The following is a 17,125-nucleotide window of genomic DNA, read 5'->3' as shown; positions in this document are numbered from 1 at the left end:
CAGATGTGATGTAGTCAATCACACATTGAATGCGGGACGCGTACTGTCTTGCCCAGCCTATCTTTATGGCAAGTTGATGTATTCGTCTTTTGGTCTTATGATAAGCCGTTGGTTTTATTTTACGGTTCGCATCGGCCAAAACTCTCGCTGCATTATACACACAATAATTGATAGCCCAGAGGACGGATTCACCGGAAAAATGTCCACGAAGCTCGGCATCCATTTCAGCCAGATCTTTAGACTTGAGAGAAACCTTGGTGTTGATGTTTTTCCGGGTCGTGAAGCATCGCTCTTCAGCTATTGGATGTCTGCCCCCGGTTGGTGTTAGTATCGCCTCTCTTTCTTTGTTGCCGGCTTGTTCTAGCTCTGGTAGAGTAGGCGTTCCGCTCACATAGCCCCTTTTACGGTGTAGTCCAGCATGGTTTCGCAGACGTTGCTGCGAAAAGTGCGATAGCTCCGGGTGTTTCTCGGTCACAGAGCATGCAGCCGTGCCATGTAACCCCGTTCACGGGCCACACTCTCAGCATAGCACTCTAACAAGTCGTGATTCAGTTGCTCCGTCCACCCAAAGGTCGCGAGATCCCGCCGATCCATCGCATTGAATCCATTTTCATTGGCTCCCCCAGCTCTAGATTGGTCGGCATTTTTGGCCGACCCATTGTCGGGAGCCCTGCGCATTCTGTCGTTTTGAACCGCACTTACTACAACTATGTTTGGTGTTGTCATTGTTGTTCCCACGAGAAGCTACGGAAAGGGTTTCCATATTTGGTTGAAAGTTTAACTCTTTCATTGAAACTCATATTTTTTTCTTACAAAGTTCAACTTTTTACAGATAATTCGTCTTTTTTACTTTAAAATTAAATAATTTCTTTAAAAATTCATGTATTTTGTTAAAGATTTGTCTTTTTTTGTAGATCATCAATTATCTTGGTCGAAAATTCATCTGATTGGTTGAAAATTGAACAACTTTCTTTAAAATTAATTTTTTCTGTAAAAAATTATTTATCTTTATCTGAAAATGTAACTATTATATGATTGATTAAAAATTAATCGTATATATTGGTTAAGTTGGAAAATCGTTTTTTTTTTATAGAACATTAATATTCTTGGTCAAAAATTGACCTATTCCCTTGAAAATTTAACAATTTTGTTGAAAATTCGTTTTTTCTTGTTCAATTCAATTTTTTAGCACAGTTTTTATCTCGAAATTGTACTATTCCATTTTTGGTTCAAAGTTTATCCTGTACATTTTATTAGTTAAAACGCCAATTATTTGATCGAAAATCAATTAATTTTGTTGAAAAGTAAACTTTTGGCTTGAAAATTGATTTCTTTCACTTGAAATTAATTTTTCAAACTAAAAAATCATTTTCAATTTTCTTAGCAATCACAACAATTTTTGTTATTCTTTTTAGATATTTTACAATTCTCAAAAACTTTTTTTTTAATCTGCAAAAATGTACATCGTGCTTTCTATTTTTAATTTTAAAGTTTTAAAACTGAAGCTTTACAAATTTTTAATTCAGAAATATTTCATTTAAACGCTCAATAATTCATAGGTGTAAGACACAAACATTTAATACCTTTTAATTTTACAATTTTTTAAATTAAATTATTTTAAAATACGAAATTACCATTCTAAAATTTGTATGGCTTTAACATTTGAGAGATTTCTGGTTAAAAAATACAAATTACGCTATTATTTGTAAGGTTCAAAATGAAAATAATTTTAAAAAATTTCAGTTCGTAACATTAAAAATTGAACGACTAAATTAATCTTTTAACGAAAAACTTTTTAAAATAAAAGTTACATTGTTTTTATTTTAAGTTATTCCAGATTAATATTTTTGGATTGTTATTTAGAGATAAAATTTTAGTTTGCCAATTAAAAATGTTAGAAATTAACTATCAAAGTAATTTAATTTTCAACTAAAAAAAAGAGAATAACAAATTTCCAACAAAATAATTACATTTTCAACTAAAATAATAAATCTGCAACAAAAAGGTTTTAATTTTTAATTAGCAACTGTTAAACTCATTCAAAAAAGCATTGTAAACTTATTTTTAAATGAAATAGTTCAAGGACTATTTTTAGAGAATTTATTTAATTTTAAAGTAAAAAAGACGAACTATCTACAAAAAGTTGAATTTTGTAAGCAAAAAATATGAGTTTTCAATGAAAGAGTTAAACTTTCAACCAAATAGTTAAATTTTCAGCCATAATTAAAAAACGTATTTTTTTACAAAGTAGTTCATCTCTTGTGAAATAATCGACTTACAAACCCAAGAAGATGTACAGTTGATACTTTAACCAAACAATTGCATTTTTGACCCAAAATGATACATTTTTAACCAAAAAGATTAAAGTTCTACTCAACAAGGTCAATTTACAACAAAAGACATGAACTTTCAACGAAATTGTTTAATTTTAAAAACAAAAAGAGTATTTCCACCCAAAAATTATGGTTTTAATTTTGAACAAAAGTTGCATTTGCAACAGAACGACTTTACAACCAAAACATATTTATAGTTCATAATTCAACCGAAAAATGTAATTTTTAATCAAAAAGTATAAATTTGCCATAAAACAATTTAATTTCTACAACGAAAGACGACCTTTTAACAAAACACATGATTTCTTAACCAAAAATGGTATTGATTGATTGTCAGTTTCAAAAATGTATTTGCAACGAAAGAGATGAACCTTCAAATAAAAAAAAATAGACTATTATAACATAATTATAATATTATCATTATTAATATAGGTATATATTTATATATATAATAGTATTAATATTTATATAATTTATATTTTATACATGAAATTACATAGCCTTAAAATATACGCATATCAAGAGGCGCGCGATCTATTCAAATCATGAGAATCGTCAGCATCGAAATCTGGAAATATTAAAATCCCAATCTCCTAAATTTATTTCAAAGCAGTTAGCTGTTAGCAGATAGATATATAAATAGAATCGACGAAGTGCTCCGACCGGCAATCGTGCATCTTCGAGTTTCCAAATTCAGAAGAGGAGAAATGGGTTGCGCGCGCAACTCAGTCATTTACAGCGTCTCCTACTATATTCATACGGAAGAGCCGATTCCGGAGTGGTTGGTAGAAGGCCGCACAATACTCCTGCCGAAAATAGGCAACTTAGCTGACCCGAAGAATTACAGGCCAATAACTTGTCTGAAGACACTTTATAAGATATTCACAGCTATCCTAAATGATAGGATTGTTCGAGCAATTGAACCTGTCTGGCAAGAAATGTATGAACAACGAGGCTCAAAGAAAGGCGTAGCCAGATGTGGGGAGAACCTGCTCATCGATAGATGTGTCTGCAAAGATGCAGCATTCTACCAGCGTGACCTATCAATGGCCTGGATGGATTATCGGAAAGCTTTCGATTCGACCTTCCATAGACTTATCTGTCTTTTGGAAATCTTAAAGGTTCATCCGCAAATAGTTAGGTGCATAGAGAGATTGATGCCGTTTTGGAAAACCAGATTTACTATCTCAGCTGGAAAAAATCGTGTGACAACTAACAAGGTCACCTTTGAGAGAGGTGTCTTTCAGGGCGACACCATGAGCCCACTCCTTTTGCCTTACATTATTGCCACTATCTCTAGCACTTTGCCATTCCGACGGGTACTTGTGCGGCAAACCTGCAGATCGAAAGTACAAGGACACTCATGTATTTTACATGGACGATCTTAAGATCTATGTTAAAAACAAAGAGCAACTACATCTAGCTCTAGGGATTGTCGAACGATATACTAAGGAAATTGGAATGGAATTTGTGTTAGACAAATGCGCGAAGGTTTATTTGAAGCGAGGAAAACCTAATGGCATCCCTGAAGATCCTGAGCTCGTTGATAGAAGCGCTATATGACACCTTTGCGCTGGAGAGACTTATACATACCTGGGCATGCCACAGAGCCGCATTCAGGATGTGACATCTATAAAGGATACTCTCCGAAGCAGATACAAACGTCTCATCCGACATATTTGGTCTTCCGAACTGTCGGCGAGAAACAAAGTATCTGCAACGAACATGCTTGCCGTCACGGTAGTATTCTATTCATTTGGAGTAGTTCCATGGATGAAGAACGGGCTCAGCTCCCTTGATATCGGGACAAGAAAGGTTATGCACATGAACAAAAGTATGCATCTTAACTCTTCCGTTCCGCGACTGCACATCTCACGCAGTCAAGGTGGTCGCGGAATATTGAGTCTTGAATGTCTTCACAACAGGATTATTCTTGGTACAGCACATAGAGCTTTAAATGGAAGAGACCCTCTTCTTAAAATTGTCAGGAATCACGAAAAAGTGGGCAAAGGAGCGTTTCTGTACAAAGCAGCGGAGGAGGTTGCTGAAACACTCGGACTTGACTTCAGTATTAGGGGTGAGCAAAATGCATCAAATCTTATCTATCTCGAGTACTCACTACTGAAAGCCCGCATTAAGAAAGCACAAGAGAAAAACTTCCATGAACAGCTCCTCGATAAGAGGATGCACGGTATCTTCCACAGAAATGTGAAGGATCAGTCAATGTCTTGTGAGCTAACGTTTGCTTTCCTTAAATCGCCCGTATTAAAGTCTGGTACGGAGGGTTACATTTTTGCATGCCAAGGTTGTGTCATTTCCACCTTAACATACCGTCGCCACATTTTGAGCTAAGACATTCCTGATGATAGCTGCAGGGCGTGCCATGCACACCCCGAGCATTTAGATCACATACTATCTAGTTGTCCTACTCACGCGGGAACGGCCTACATTCAAAGGCACAATGTGGCACTAAGAGTGCTTTATTACCATCTCTGTCACTCTTGCGGCATTAACCTTAATGTCGCTCCTCTAAATGCTCCTATGGAAATCGAGTCAATATTCGAGAATGGGAAGTGCCGCATATACTGGAACTTTATATTCTCGACAATTGTTTCTGTTGCTGATTCGAGGCCTGACATGGTTTTTCTTGACTTCGAGAAGCGAACCATGTTCGTGGGAGCCAAAAGGGGACTGAGTGGGGGCCGAGGGGCAATGGTAATGCAATTCTCATATCACACTGTCTACAATCACTTTGGTGCCGTGAGGCGCTGGGATAAAACGGGTTAAGTAGAAAGAGTGGGGGTGTATGTCCAGAGTGGTACCCTTACTACTTGTGTTAAAAACAAAAATTTTAATTTATGTCTCTGTGTGCTTGTTTGTGAGAGTACGTCTTTAAAATCATTACACGGACAAGAATTCGCCGTGCCGAGGAACTATAAGCTTTAATCACCAGAAACATGGATCACTTGAAATATATAAGAGACCTAAGTGTAAGAGACACAATGCAGAAATTTGTGAGCAAGGTGCTTAGCCGTCGCAATAAACCAAAATGTAATTTAATGATTAACTAACAAATTCTAATATTTTATAAATTTTTTTATCCCAAAAACCAACATTTTGAAGTTCAAATGTTTAACTTTGAACTTATCAATGTTCGAGCCTATTAATCTTAATTTTTATATAAACAACATTCAAGTCGAAATGTTGGCCCAACTTTGAAGCTGTAACTCCTACCTTAGTAGGCGCTGGAAGCTGTAGAGTGGGTTTTGAATAAGCAGCAATTTCAATGCAATTTGGACCCTACTTTGACGCTAAAAGTGTCGAAAATCGGGCACTTTTCGACGTTTAGCCTCTGAATAGGGTCTGTATTGAAGATAAATTAAACCCTCTTGTAATAATAATAATAATATCTGTGATATAAATATCAAGGATATTTTCAATTATTTTTTAGACATATTATTAATAGAATTTTTTGATTATGACGCTAAAGCATAGTGCACTGAAAAATCCGCAAATACTATGAAACGAATCCTAGATGGCACGCAGGCTCTGAATATTCACCAAACCCCTAACGCCCTAACCGATTCAGCTAAAGGAACGCGTTAGGATGTCTTCGATAAAAATCATTAGCACCTGTCTAATAATTCAAGGTCCAAACTCTTTTCATATCCGAAACAATTAATTAAGTAATTACTTTTTTTAACTTTCTGGCTCGTGAAATATTTGAAACGATTTTTGAAGAGTTCAATGTAAATTGATTCTGTTTTTTAGACGTAATCTACGTTATGCGCTTTAAAAGAACTTGAGCTTACTTATTTAGATTTTATTCTGTGTTATTTATCACTTAAATGAATACAATGTCAAACTTGCTGATTGCAATAAAAATATGGTTTTACCTCTTTCTAAAGCAAAGATTTTTTAAAAAGTCGTTCAGCATCATGATTAATCTAATTATACTACACAATACAAATATTTATATCAAGATTCAACCTAATATTTATTGCTTGATAAGTTTTTATTAACAATAACAGTAATGGTTTTATACACAATTGTCTCGTCGTCTCAAAATTCGAGATAAGTAGTCAATTATTTTTCATATATTTGGCTGTTCTTATTTTTGAATAAATATGATAAAAAAAATTAAAACAGTGAACATTTTCTCAAGAAAAGAAATGAGTTTTTCTTCTAAATCAAGTGGTGGACGCACGTAAATAATAATATTTCTTTAAGAAAATGTTTCAGAATCTCTAAGTTATCATTTTTTAATAACAAAAATGACCAAAGCATTGGAAAAATGGTACTGTTCCTTTGGAACAACATTTTTTCTCGATCAAATCATGTTTCAAATAAATTAACTGTAATACTCTAATGAAAATGTAATAACAATCAGCAACATTAATTATAATTATTAAATATATATTTCAATATATTTTCCAATTTTTTTATTTCACTCATAATATTTGTTGTTAGCGCTAAAAAATATTTTATTCTTAGAATTTGTTGAGATTCTCAATCACCTGCATGACTTGAATACACACACTTACATTAATTATTGATGAAAATGTTTATAATGACTTATTAATCGAAAATATTCAGTAATTATCCATGATGAATATCATTTTAATAGAAATTTTCAGCATTTTCAGTTGAGAGAAAATATTTTTCTGTGATTAAACATTGCAAAGAAGTATTGATTTATATATAAATAATTGATGAGAATAGGTTAACTCTTGAATTAAATGTATTTGTTAACTGAGTTTGCATTCTATCATTAAGATGACCAATGAGTTTAATTAACCTGAGTACAAAATTATTTTTATTTTATTTTCATGAAGTTCGAACATTGTAGGCTCAAAACATAAAATGTAGGGTCAGTATTGAAGGGGAGGCCAAACAGGGTCAAAGTAGGGTCTTAAGTTATAAAAATGTAGGCTTCAAAGATTTAAAGTAGCTTGACAGAGGTGTTAAAGTTTCAATTTAGGCTCTAATGTTTCATTCTCTAGGAGTTAAAACTTTGAGGAGGTATCATCGCTACTGCCGAGATCAGTCGACTACGCAGTCGTATTATATACACTGGTACGACTTACTGAGTTGAAATCAATAATATTTTAATGGTGGTTACTTAGATATCACTCAGTAAAGAGCTCAAAAACGCCATTTCTCATAAGACGCACTGTTAAATATGATGAAATTAAAAACGTTAATAACTTATTTATAAAGTACCCTAGGCTTCTGAGATTTTAACTGAGTACTTTTGGTGATCATATTTAGATATCGTGAAAGTTTGGTTGAAATGGTAATGAAAATTCTGGTAGCGATGGTACCTCCTTAAAACATGGGCTATAAGTTTAAATAGCGTCAAAGCAGATTTTAATAAGGAGCTGCAACTTCAAAGTAGGGTCTAAATTTTGACTGGGGCAGCACTTTCGAGAAAACGTGATTTTGTCACGAAAGACTTAAAGATGTTATTGGTTATTTCGAAATATGTAAATGTTTTTCTATATTTCTCAATTTCAAAACCATAATGTTTAATGTTTGCGGATTTTCTTTATAAAATAAAATAAAAAAGGCGAAATTCTCAAAATATAAACAAAGATATGAGATGTTTTGCCGAGTAAACCTAACCCAGTGTGTACAACTCGTTATAAAACTATGGTTGGTATACCAAGGGTTACGAGAGTTTATTCCACTACCTTAGTACGTCGCATCAATAGATTTTGAAACCGAAGGGATAAAACTTTTAAAACCATTGTTCAATCCGATTTTAATTTTATGTGAATTTAAATGTTTTTAAACACCTTGAATTTGTTTTATTTCTTATTTTTATGTTAACCGATATTCGGAGCTCTTAAAGTTGTAAACTGTTTTTAGTATTTTTTATTGAATTTTAAACAAACTGCGAATTACAAAATTATCCTTGGAGTATGCAGAAAATGTACGGAAATGCTCATTTTCATTTTATGAACAATGAATATATCATAAATTTGTATGGAACTAAAATATACTATGCACGGTGAGAAAGTCTTAAGAGACGCTATCTTCTTCAGACAGCGAAGTCATCAACCTCCATCATGTTGCTCCTGTGATTTTCTTCGGTTAAAAAAATAGGAGTCCAATTAAAACTTTTTGAATTTAAGGTACGTCGGCAGCTGATGCAAGGGAGTAAGTACCTTGTGACATAAGAAGATAGAGAGGTCGTGGTCAAAGGAACCGAGGTATAAACGCGAGAGGACTATTCTATTACGATCTGACATCCGATCCAAACTTGGATGAGTGATCACGGCCTTTGGCTTGGTCTGCGTCTTCCTGCCATTAGACGAAGGAGCGTATAAGGTGGAGAACGAGAAGCAGGTGGGGGTGGGTTAGGACCCCCAACATAGAATAATAGGATTCGCAGGATCCTCGTTCTATACTATAGGATGAGCTGAGACTTTATAGTCTATACGGCTTCTTGATTTATTACCAAGTTAACCCTTGGTTCGAAACGCGTTCAAGACATTCGATACACGTCCAACTATTATTATATCACGAATATACTTCCTGCGTCCACGCATCGTCACACTAAGCACACTTTGCATGGTTTTGGCCTGAGTGAATTAAATTTCCCGAAGAGTGATAGCACTTCAAATTTATTTTAATAAAAAAGCTAAAGCAGATTTCTAGTACTCACCTCTGGTCTTTTGTTCATCTTGAAGTTGTCTTTCGAGGCTGTCCTTGACTTGCCTTTCTCTTAGCACGTCCATCTGCAGTTCAGCTGCAAAAAATACAATTTTATGAAAAAAATAAAATCTAATAAAGCAATATATAAATTACGTATAAGAATGGCTTAAATAAAGAAAAGTTTCTTTGGTTTGCGAGGGCATCAGCCAAAAAGTTCCAATTGGGTATTAAACCAAATGTGAAATTTTCTTAATTCATTTGGATAACGGTTCGTAAGGTTTTAGAAGGATGAAGCCGCCCCCAAACGTAAAAAATCATATTACCTGATATGATGTATTACGTAATTCTTTACATCTTAATCCTAATGAGGTGTTAGTTTTATGTAAAATTTTACCCTGACAGTTTTCATCAAATCTCCACATTTTAAGACTCCCTGAGCACAAGTAGTAGTGGCTTGTAGGTATGATATAAATTGCAATGGGTAATGAGATTAGATTAAGCTTAAACAGACTTTGGAAAGATTAGAGGAAATGGACGAGTTCGTTAACTAACTATTTTTTACCAATATTTCTGGTTTTATTCATCTAAAATGCTTATTAAAAAATCAAAAACGCAATTTTTCAGCATAAACTGTACGAGATATGAGACAAATGTTAAGAAGAAAAATTGTTCACCTCAAAAAGATAACAGATATCTTCCAACGGATATCTTCAAATAAATATTCATGTAAAATAAGGAACAAATGTAAAAGGAAACTTGAAAAATAAAATTTTTGCTTCATTTTGAATATCTAAATAAGCAGTCTCCGATCGAGGCACAGAAATAATCTCCTAGTTTGAAAAGATCTGTACACACAAGTAAGAAAAGTACAAAGTATTGTATCTGTATTGAAATAAAGCGCAACATAATAATGTACAAGCAGGTTCCGGAGCTTTTCAGGATATTATAGTGCACCAGCATCGCTTGTCCACTACAAGAACCCTCGTATATATAATGTAATAAAATAACAATAATATAATTTAAAATCTTGCAATGTACGATATCACGATTTTACGCTATTAGAATGTGATAATTACGACATATAGCGCAGGAATCACGGTATACATTGCAATTCATGCGATATCGTTTTCTCCGTGTAGATGTACTCAAAGGTTGAAAAAAACAACTTAAAAGAAATTTAAGACAAAAAAAGAATCCTTTAGCTTTTTAAGCTTTTCAGTATAGACATTTAATGTATTTAAAATATACAAGTTGCTCAAGAATATTCTTTACTCAATACATTGATTCTATGTCGCAATGCTGACTTCAGAACAACCCCTTTACTCCGTTAAAAAATATTTAGAGTTGGTTTTGTTTTGAATCTCTTCAATATTTCCTTAACACCATGATGTCTGGTCCCGTCTCACCTGCTAAACATTAGAGATATACCAACTTCTCTTGCATTTATAACTCTTGAATTTATAGCCAAAAGAACTTGTAATTTTGTGACTACTTACTTTTAATTTAGAAATTCGAAACATGTCCCCTCAACAACTACAGGCATATACAATTTTCCACAAAAAGATTAAAACTGTCCATTTCTACAATTATCTAGTGAACTGTTCATGATAGGAGAAACAGACAACATTTTTAGGTGAAGCATCCAAAGAACATAAAGATTGAACATTTAAAAAATTATTAATAATACATAAAAAACAAATATTATGGAGATAAACAATATTAACATTCTGTTAAATCTAAAACGGATTAGTGAAACCCTTGGAGGCGTTGCAAGACTTTTGATTTGTCTTTGAGTTATAAATCATTCCTGTTCTTTTCATGTCAAATAATCGTGTTTCAAGACATAAATGTTCTTTTTCAGGTAAAAATATTCGTCTAAAAACATAAAAAATATCCTGGTTCCGTTTCACGAGCAAAAATTAAAACATAAATTAAAACTGTCTTGGATTAGTCTATACCCAGGAGGAAATCAAGACAGAATATTTTTCCAAGGACGGTTGACTTATAGAATTTCCTATTTAAATGACAAATTTCATGTAAAATTCAAAATATCGGATCCGATATGACAACCAAAATTTCCAAATTTTTACATATTTTTAGGAAACTTGGTACTAGGGAGTCTGTGAGTAGAATAGGTGTGCAGAGACACACAAAACGAAACACGTTAAAACATGTGGAATCACGTCAAAATATGTATGCCTAGTCATTAAACATGTTCAAGCAAAACGTAACACGTTTAAACATGACTAAACACGTGACACTATGCGTTTACGTCAAAAATATCCACCCATATCGATACAAGTTGAAACACGTTTAATGTGTTTGAACTTGCTTCGACAATAAAGATGTTCAAGAATGTCGAAGGACGTCGAAACACGTTAAGATGCATTAAGAGAGCTGTGTACGTGGACTTTTGGAGACATGTCGTCTAGGTGTAATTTTTCCGAAAGTATTGTGAAAAATATGACTTATGTGATATGTCTGGGTTAGGAGAATAGCGAGCTATGGATATGTGTAATCAAAAGTGAATGTATGAATATTGTTATATTAAAAATATGATTGGTCAAAGTTATCCTACTTTTGAAGCCCAATTTCTCGCCTTGTAATGATTATCTCGAAAATTGTATGTCGCACAAACGTAGATAAAGTCTTTCTGAAAAGCTCTGTCACGAAAAATACACGAAAAAACTCTTGATCGTAAAATTTGGCATTATAATTTTAATATTTACAAACTTTCGATAGTAATCTAGGATATAGCGGATAAAATAGTATTATTGCCGCAGCCAAAGGAAGAACTACATTTTCCATTTCATTTATAAATATACTACAAGCCTAATAATTGCCATTTATAATTAGAAAAATTCACATTTTTTATAGCAGATTGAAGTTGAAAAAAGTGAAATTCACAAATCAAATGATAAAACCGTTGTTGCAATAACTAACATTTAAAATAGCATAAGTTGCAAAATAGGTAAAAAAAATTACCATTTTCAATGGAAAAGTACAATGAAAGAAAAAACAAACGAATGTACTGCTTCGCGATTCAGTACCAAATGACGTCATTACACGCGCCGAAGTTCATGAGGATGATAAAATTCCTAAAACTTATAAATTGTTTTATCACAGGGAAATATGTCCGTTCTGCTGCCCTGGAGGCCCGTGCTCAATTCCCTTCAGGGCTGATATCTTCTGACAAGGTTTTTTCTCTTTCAGATTAGAATAAAATATAAATATTTAATCGTATGTTTAATGTATAAAATGTATAGTGCGTGAAGTGAATGCTAATTTATTTTTATTTTGCTCTTTCGACCATGGAAGTTTTTCCTATATTCAATGGGAAAAAATTAGAAATACGTAGAATGAACAGAGACAGAATGTTTTAACTATTGTGTTTTGTAAACTTCACAATCTGTCTTAGGGATTATAGTAAGTTCCTTTTGGTATAAGTGCAATTATCTAATCATTTATTTTATATTTGAATAGACATAATAACTTCAGACTTTAATATTCACAATAGTAATTCTTGCAATAGTGACTCTATATCCTGGCTTGCTATTGTCGTATTGTAAAAATAAATATTGTACCATCAAATTTTATAACTGAAAGTTTCTCCGTGTAGAGTTCTGCGCGAGGTTGGAGAGAGATTTTCAGTCCTCGTTTTTCCTTGAAAACGCTCGAAAATTGCGAATTCGGAAATAAGTAGGCTTCCGCGAGCATTAAAGACACTTTAGCGAGCCATTGTGCTCGCTCAGTACTTTAAAATCATCGGGAAAACTCATTTTGACAGCGCACGGAGGAAGTTTTAGGATATCGCGAAAGCCTCTTTAATGATCGCGGAAGCCTACTTATTTCCGAGTTCGCAATTTTTAGCGTTTTCGAACTATTTTTCGAGCGTTTTAGAACTCTATTGTTCGTGACAGAGCACGTAGGGAGGAGTACCGAATATTAGGATTTTGCCCCAGGTATACCTACGCAAAATGGAATTCACATCTGGCACCATTCTCAAGAAAACCTTCTTGGATTCCTTTCTGAATTCTCTCTTTGGCCCCAATGAAAGGAACGAAACTTTAAAGTTCCCAAAAAATATGCTAAAAATACTACTCTGATGCTCAACGGATTTGGGCGTTTCTTGAAATTCTGATTCGAGTGCTATATACTTTTAGGAGTCACTTTTCGCATGAAAAATTGAATGTTATAATTCTTCCAAATTAGGGTAACTTTGACCAAGCCTATTTTTGATATAATAAGCATTATTTCACTTTTGATAACACCTAGACATAGCTCGTTATTTTCCTAATCCAGGCATACTACATAAATCATATTTTTCACAATAATTTCGGAGAAATTTAGCCTAAACGACATGTCTCGAAAAGCATAACAATCCGATTCAAGCATAACACATCATTTATAATTGTGAACAATGCTTTCATATAAAATAGTCGTAAGAAGTGGAAATAAAGTTTGAAATGTTGAAAATGCTCTATATGAATTATCGTCTGATCGAAGCGTATCATAAAAATAGTTTCGAAATATATTGAAATACTGCTTTAGAAACTTTAACACTTTCAAAAAATAATATTTGACAAATTTCTTTTTGTTGTATTCCTCACTTTCGCAAGCTTAAATATTCACAACTTTCTGATTTACAATATGGAAAAATTAATTCTATTGGGCAGAATTAGGTGAATTTTGAAGAATTCAAAAGAAATTAAAAGAACTGAATAGGATTTACGATAAACTAATAAAATTTTAGGGCGAATTCCAAATGAATCATACGAAATATTTGAAAATCTCTTCAGATCGTCACAAACAATTCTGTGAAATCCATTAAAATTTTGAAACTACATAAAATTATTAAAACCCTTCGAAATCCCTTGAAATTGTTTACATATCTTGAAAATGACATGGAATATTTAAAAATATCATCGAATATTGAAATTATATTTTACGACTGCATGGAAAATGTATTGAAGTACATCAATATTTGTTAAATCGCTCAAAATCATAGACAGCCTTTAAAAATCTTATTAGATCATGTTACATATTTCGAAATATTTTAAAACCTCCTACTTCCTGAAAAATCTTTGCATATTCTCAGAAATTCTAGAACATTATTTACCCTATAGTAACGCATAAGCTTTAAAGTTAAATAAAAGTAATGAAATTCATTTAAAAAATGCCTTCAAATGTTTACAAATCACGTAAACTATACTTCTAAGTAAAAAGATGGCGAAAATGTCTTTGAAGTTCATAAAATACCTGAAAATCTTGAAAATTTCTTCAAATTATTGTAATCTCTTTCAAAGTTCTCAGAGTCTTTATAAATTTATAAATTTTAAACAAATCTTTAAAAATATTTGTAAGGCTTCAAGGTCGTTCGAAAATGGGTATAGACGTGAAATGGATTGTGATTAACCCACGAATTAATGTATTGAATAAAAAGTGACTAATGTTATTTTTTACATCATCCTTATGTAAAATATATTCTTTCTTTTTGAAGTCAGCGTTGTTTTACGACTACTGTTACAACTGATAAATAGCTCGTTCACCTGATGCACGCCAATTTATGTCCTATTGAATTAAATATGATAATTTCAAACTGCACATTTCATTTGTTAAAATGCACTAAGGAAATTTTTGGAGGTACCTTTTTCGAACCACCCTATTGTGTATACAAGCCATTATTCATAATGTTAGTATAAATAAATTCTATACATTTTAAACGATTTACCAGCCTAACGCAGCAATGTTTCACAAATAAAATGTCAATTACAACAAATTACGCCTTGTGATGATTATTCCTAAAATTTAGAAAATGGATAGGCTAGATCCTTTATGAAAAACGTACGAAATCAGCAATCTCTACTAGGCTAACACTGCTCAAACAAACTTTAATAATTGATATTTATATTTAAAAAATACTTGGCCAAAGTTACCCTAACTTTTGAAGAATAATTTCACGGTTTGTAACGATTATTTAACAATAAAAAAATAATAATCTTATATTAAAAATGACTTTTCCAAGTAGAATGAGAAATTGCCATGCAAATTTGCATTTGATATCAAGTATATTTCGAACTTATCTCCACCATATGTTTCAATGAGACGAAAATGTATGCTTGGATTCGTAAAAAAGTCAGGAACCCGGTAATAACCATTAAATTCAGAAAAATTAAGAATTTGTATCCCTACGAATACGCAATTCTTCCTCCGTCTAAAAATCCTCTAACGGGAACAGAAAAAGTGAAAATCCAATTCCTCTCAATCGATTGAGTAAAATTGAACGAAAGCATTTATTTAACCTATGCTTTATTATTAAATCAGAAGTTTTGTTGTTCGTTTCCCAATGGAGTGAAGATGGAGTAGGATCTTTTTTTCAAGAAATAATTTTAATTTTGGAAATATTATTTTCCATCTAGTCTTATTAAGACATTAGACATTTTCTGTTATTGAAGATTCTTAACTTGATCGATATGTGTACATTTTCTGCCTTCATGGTTTGGAGGGTTGATCTACTGCCGGTAAGGTACAATCTCTGATGATATAGCAGATAAAAATTTTTAAATAATTACTTATATTATTAACACCTAGCTAAAAATTGGCGTTATTTTCTTGAATTAAGAGTTCTTATTCTGATCCCTCTAATAGCTTAATTGGGAAAGCACCTGACCGGAAATCAGAAGTTTTGTGGTTCGATTCCCAATGGAGTGAAGATGGAGTAGGATCTTTTTTTCAAGAAATAATTTTTGTTATTGAATCTTTCTATAACTTATAAATTCGAAAAATATTCAAATTTCTAATTATTTACATTTTAATAATTTATTTAAACGTCTTAAAAATGCATCAAAGAAATCTATTTAAATGTGTGAATTAAAATAATTTTAACTCTAGAGAGGCGGACTTGAATTGATTAAATTAAATTTTGAAATCTTATATTCCACATGAAGGAATTAAAACAATTTATTACACATATTTTGTGAACTTATTAGGAGCAATTAAAGAATCTCGGAATATGAACACTTTTGGGGAATAGAAGATTTCTCTGTGAGGTTATCTGTCGGTACAGTTACAAAGAAGAAAACACGTTCCCTTTTGGGGAATAGAAACCTATGCGGCTAAGATTGAAAATATTGACCGATTTTTATCAACCTTTTTTTATTTACTCAGAATAATATAAAAATGCTAATGCAGTATATTAAAATTGTATTAATTAATACTGTACAAAATTCGGATTTTTCTCCGCCGTGTCTAATCTCAAACAATGGGAAGGTCTTGCGAGGCCAAAAACCGTCCGCTCAACAAACTACCACCCGCCGCAAGGGTAGTGGTTTCCAGACAATGCCTGACCCAAGGTGACGGTCCCCTGATGACTTTCTCTCAGGTAATTTTTTTCAAACTTTGTTTACTACGTACCATTTCTTACTGAAAATATTCCAACTATGATTGGCTGTCAACATTTTTTTGCGACTAACGAGCTCCACCCTTTTAGGCATGATTATCATATTTCTGTCTCTATCGCACACTCAACTCAGAGTCAACCGCAACGCCTCGAAAGTCGGTCCCGGCTTGTTTAAAATTCTCGGAACTAGGCCATCGTAAACAGAAAAATCAAAGAGTTTTAGATTAAATATGACAATGGTTATGTCCTCTAAGCATTGTTTTAAATATACGAGCAAAAATAACAAAATGGTGGCGAAAATATTAAAAAGTCGTAGTTTTTTCACTACTTTTCGTACAAAAAATATAGTAAAAATCAAAATTTCATAACAAATTTTATAGGGATCATAGCCATTGTCATACTTAATCTAAAACTTTTTTATTTTTCTGTTTCTAATGGCCCAGTTCAATAATTTTTACAACAAACCGGGACGTATCCACTTTTCGCGGCGGTACGTATGACTGCTATTTCTGTGTATACAAAGTGTATAAAATAAATAAAAAATTTTAATATGTATTTCAAGAGTGCATTTATTAGTCCTAAGGAAACCTACATCAATATCTATATTAAAAATTTCATAAAAAATTGACAAACATAGTGAGTTTTTTCGATGGCAATTATTATAATGACCCCTTGAAGCATGCCCTATTCAGAACATTACGGGAATTTCCGAGTAAATAATCCAACAGTTTTT

General features: G+C 32.6%; 1 protein-coding gene across 1 annotated transcript in view; it reads right to left on the bottom strand.

The window, feature by feature from the left end:
• Nucleotides 1-17,125, bottom strand: part of LOC117178298 (dachshund homolog 2) — a 1,316,001-nt gene that overhangs the window by 640,484 nt on the left and 658,392 nt on the right. The window contains exon 8 of the mRNA XM_033369665.1: nucleotides 9,004-9,087. Within this exon, the coding sequence (XP_033225556.1) occupies nucleotides 9,004-9,087 (84 nt within the window). The remainder of the gene's footprint in view (nucleotides 1-9,003; nucleotides 9,088-17,125) is intronic.

The sequence above is a fragment of the Belonocnema kinseyi genome, chromosome 8 (genome assembly GCF_010883055.1).
Source record: "Belonocnema kinseyi isolate 2016_QV_RU_SX_M_011 chromosome 8, B_treatae_v1, whole genome shotgun sequence".
NCBI classification, from domain to species: Eukaryota; Metazoa; Arthropoda; class Insecta; order Hymenoptera; family Cynipidae; genus Belonocnema; species Belonocnema kinseyi.
This window is presented reverse-complemented; position numbering and strand designations above follow the sequence as displayed.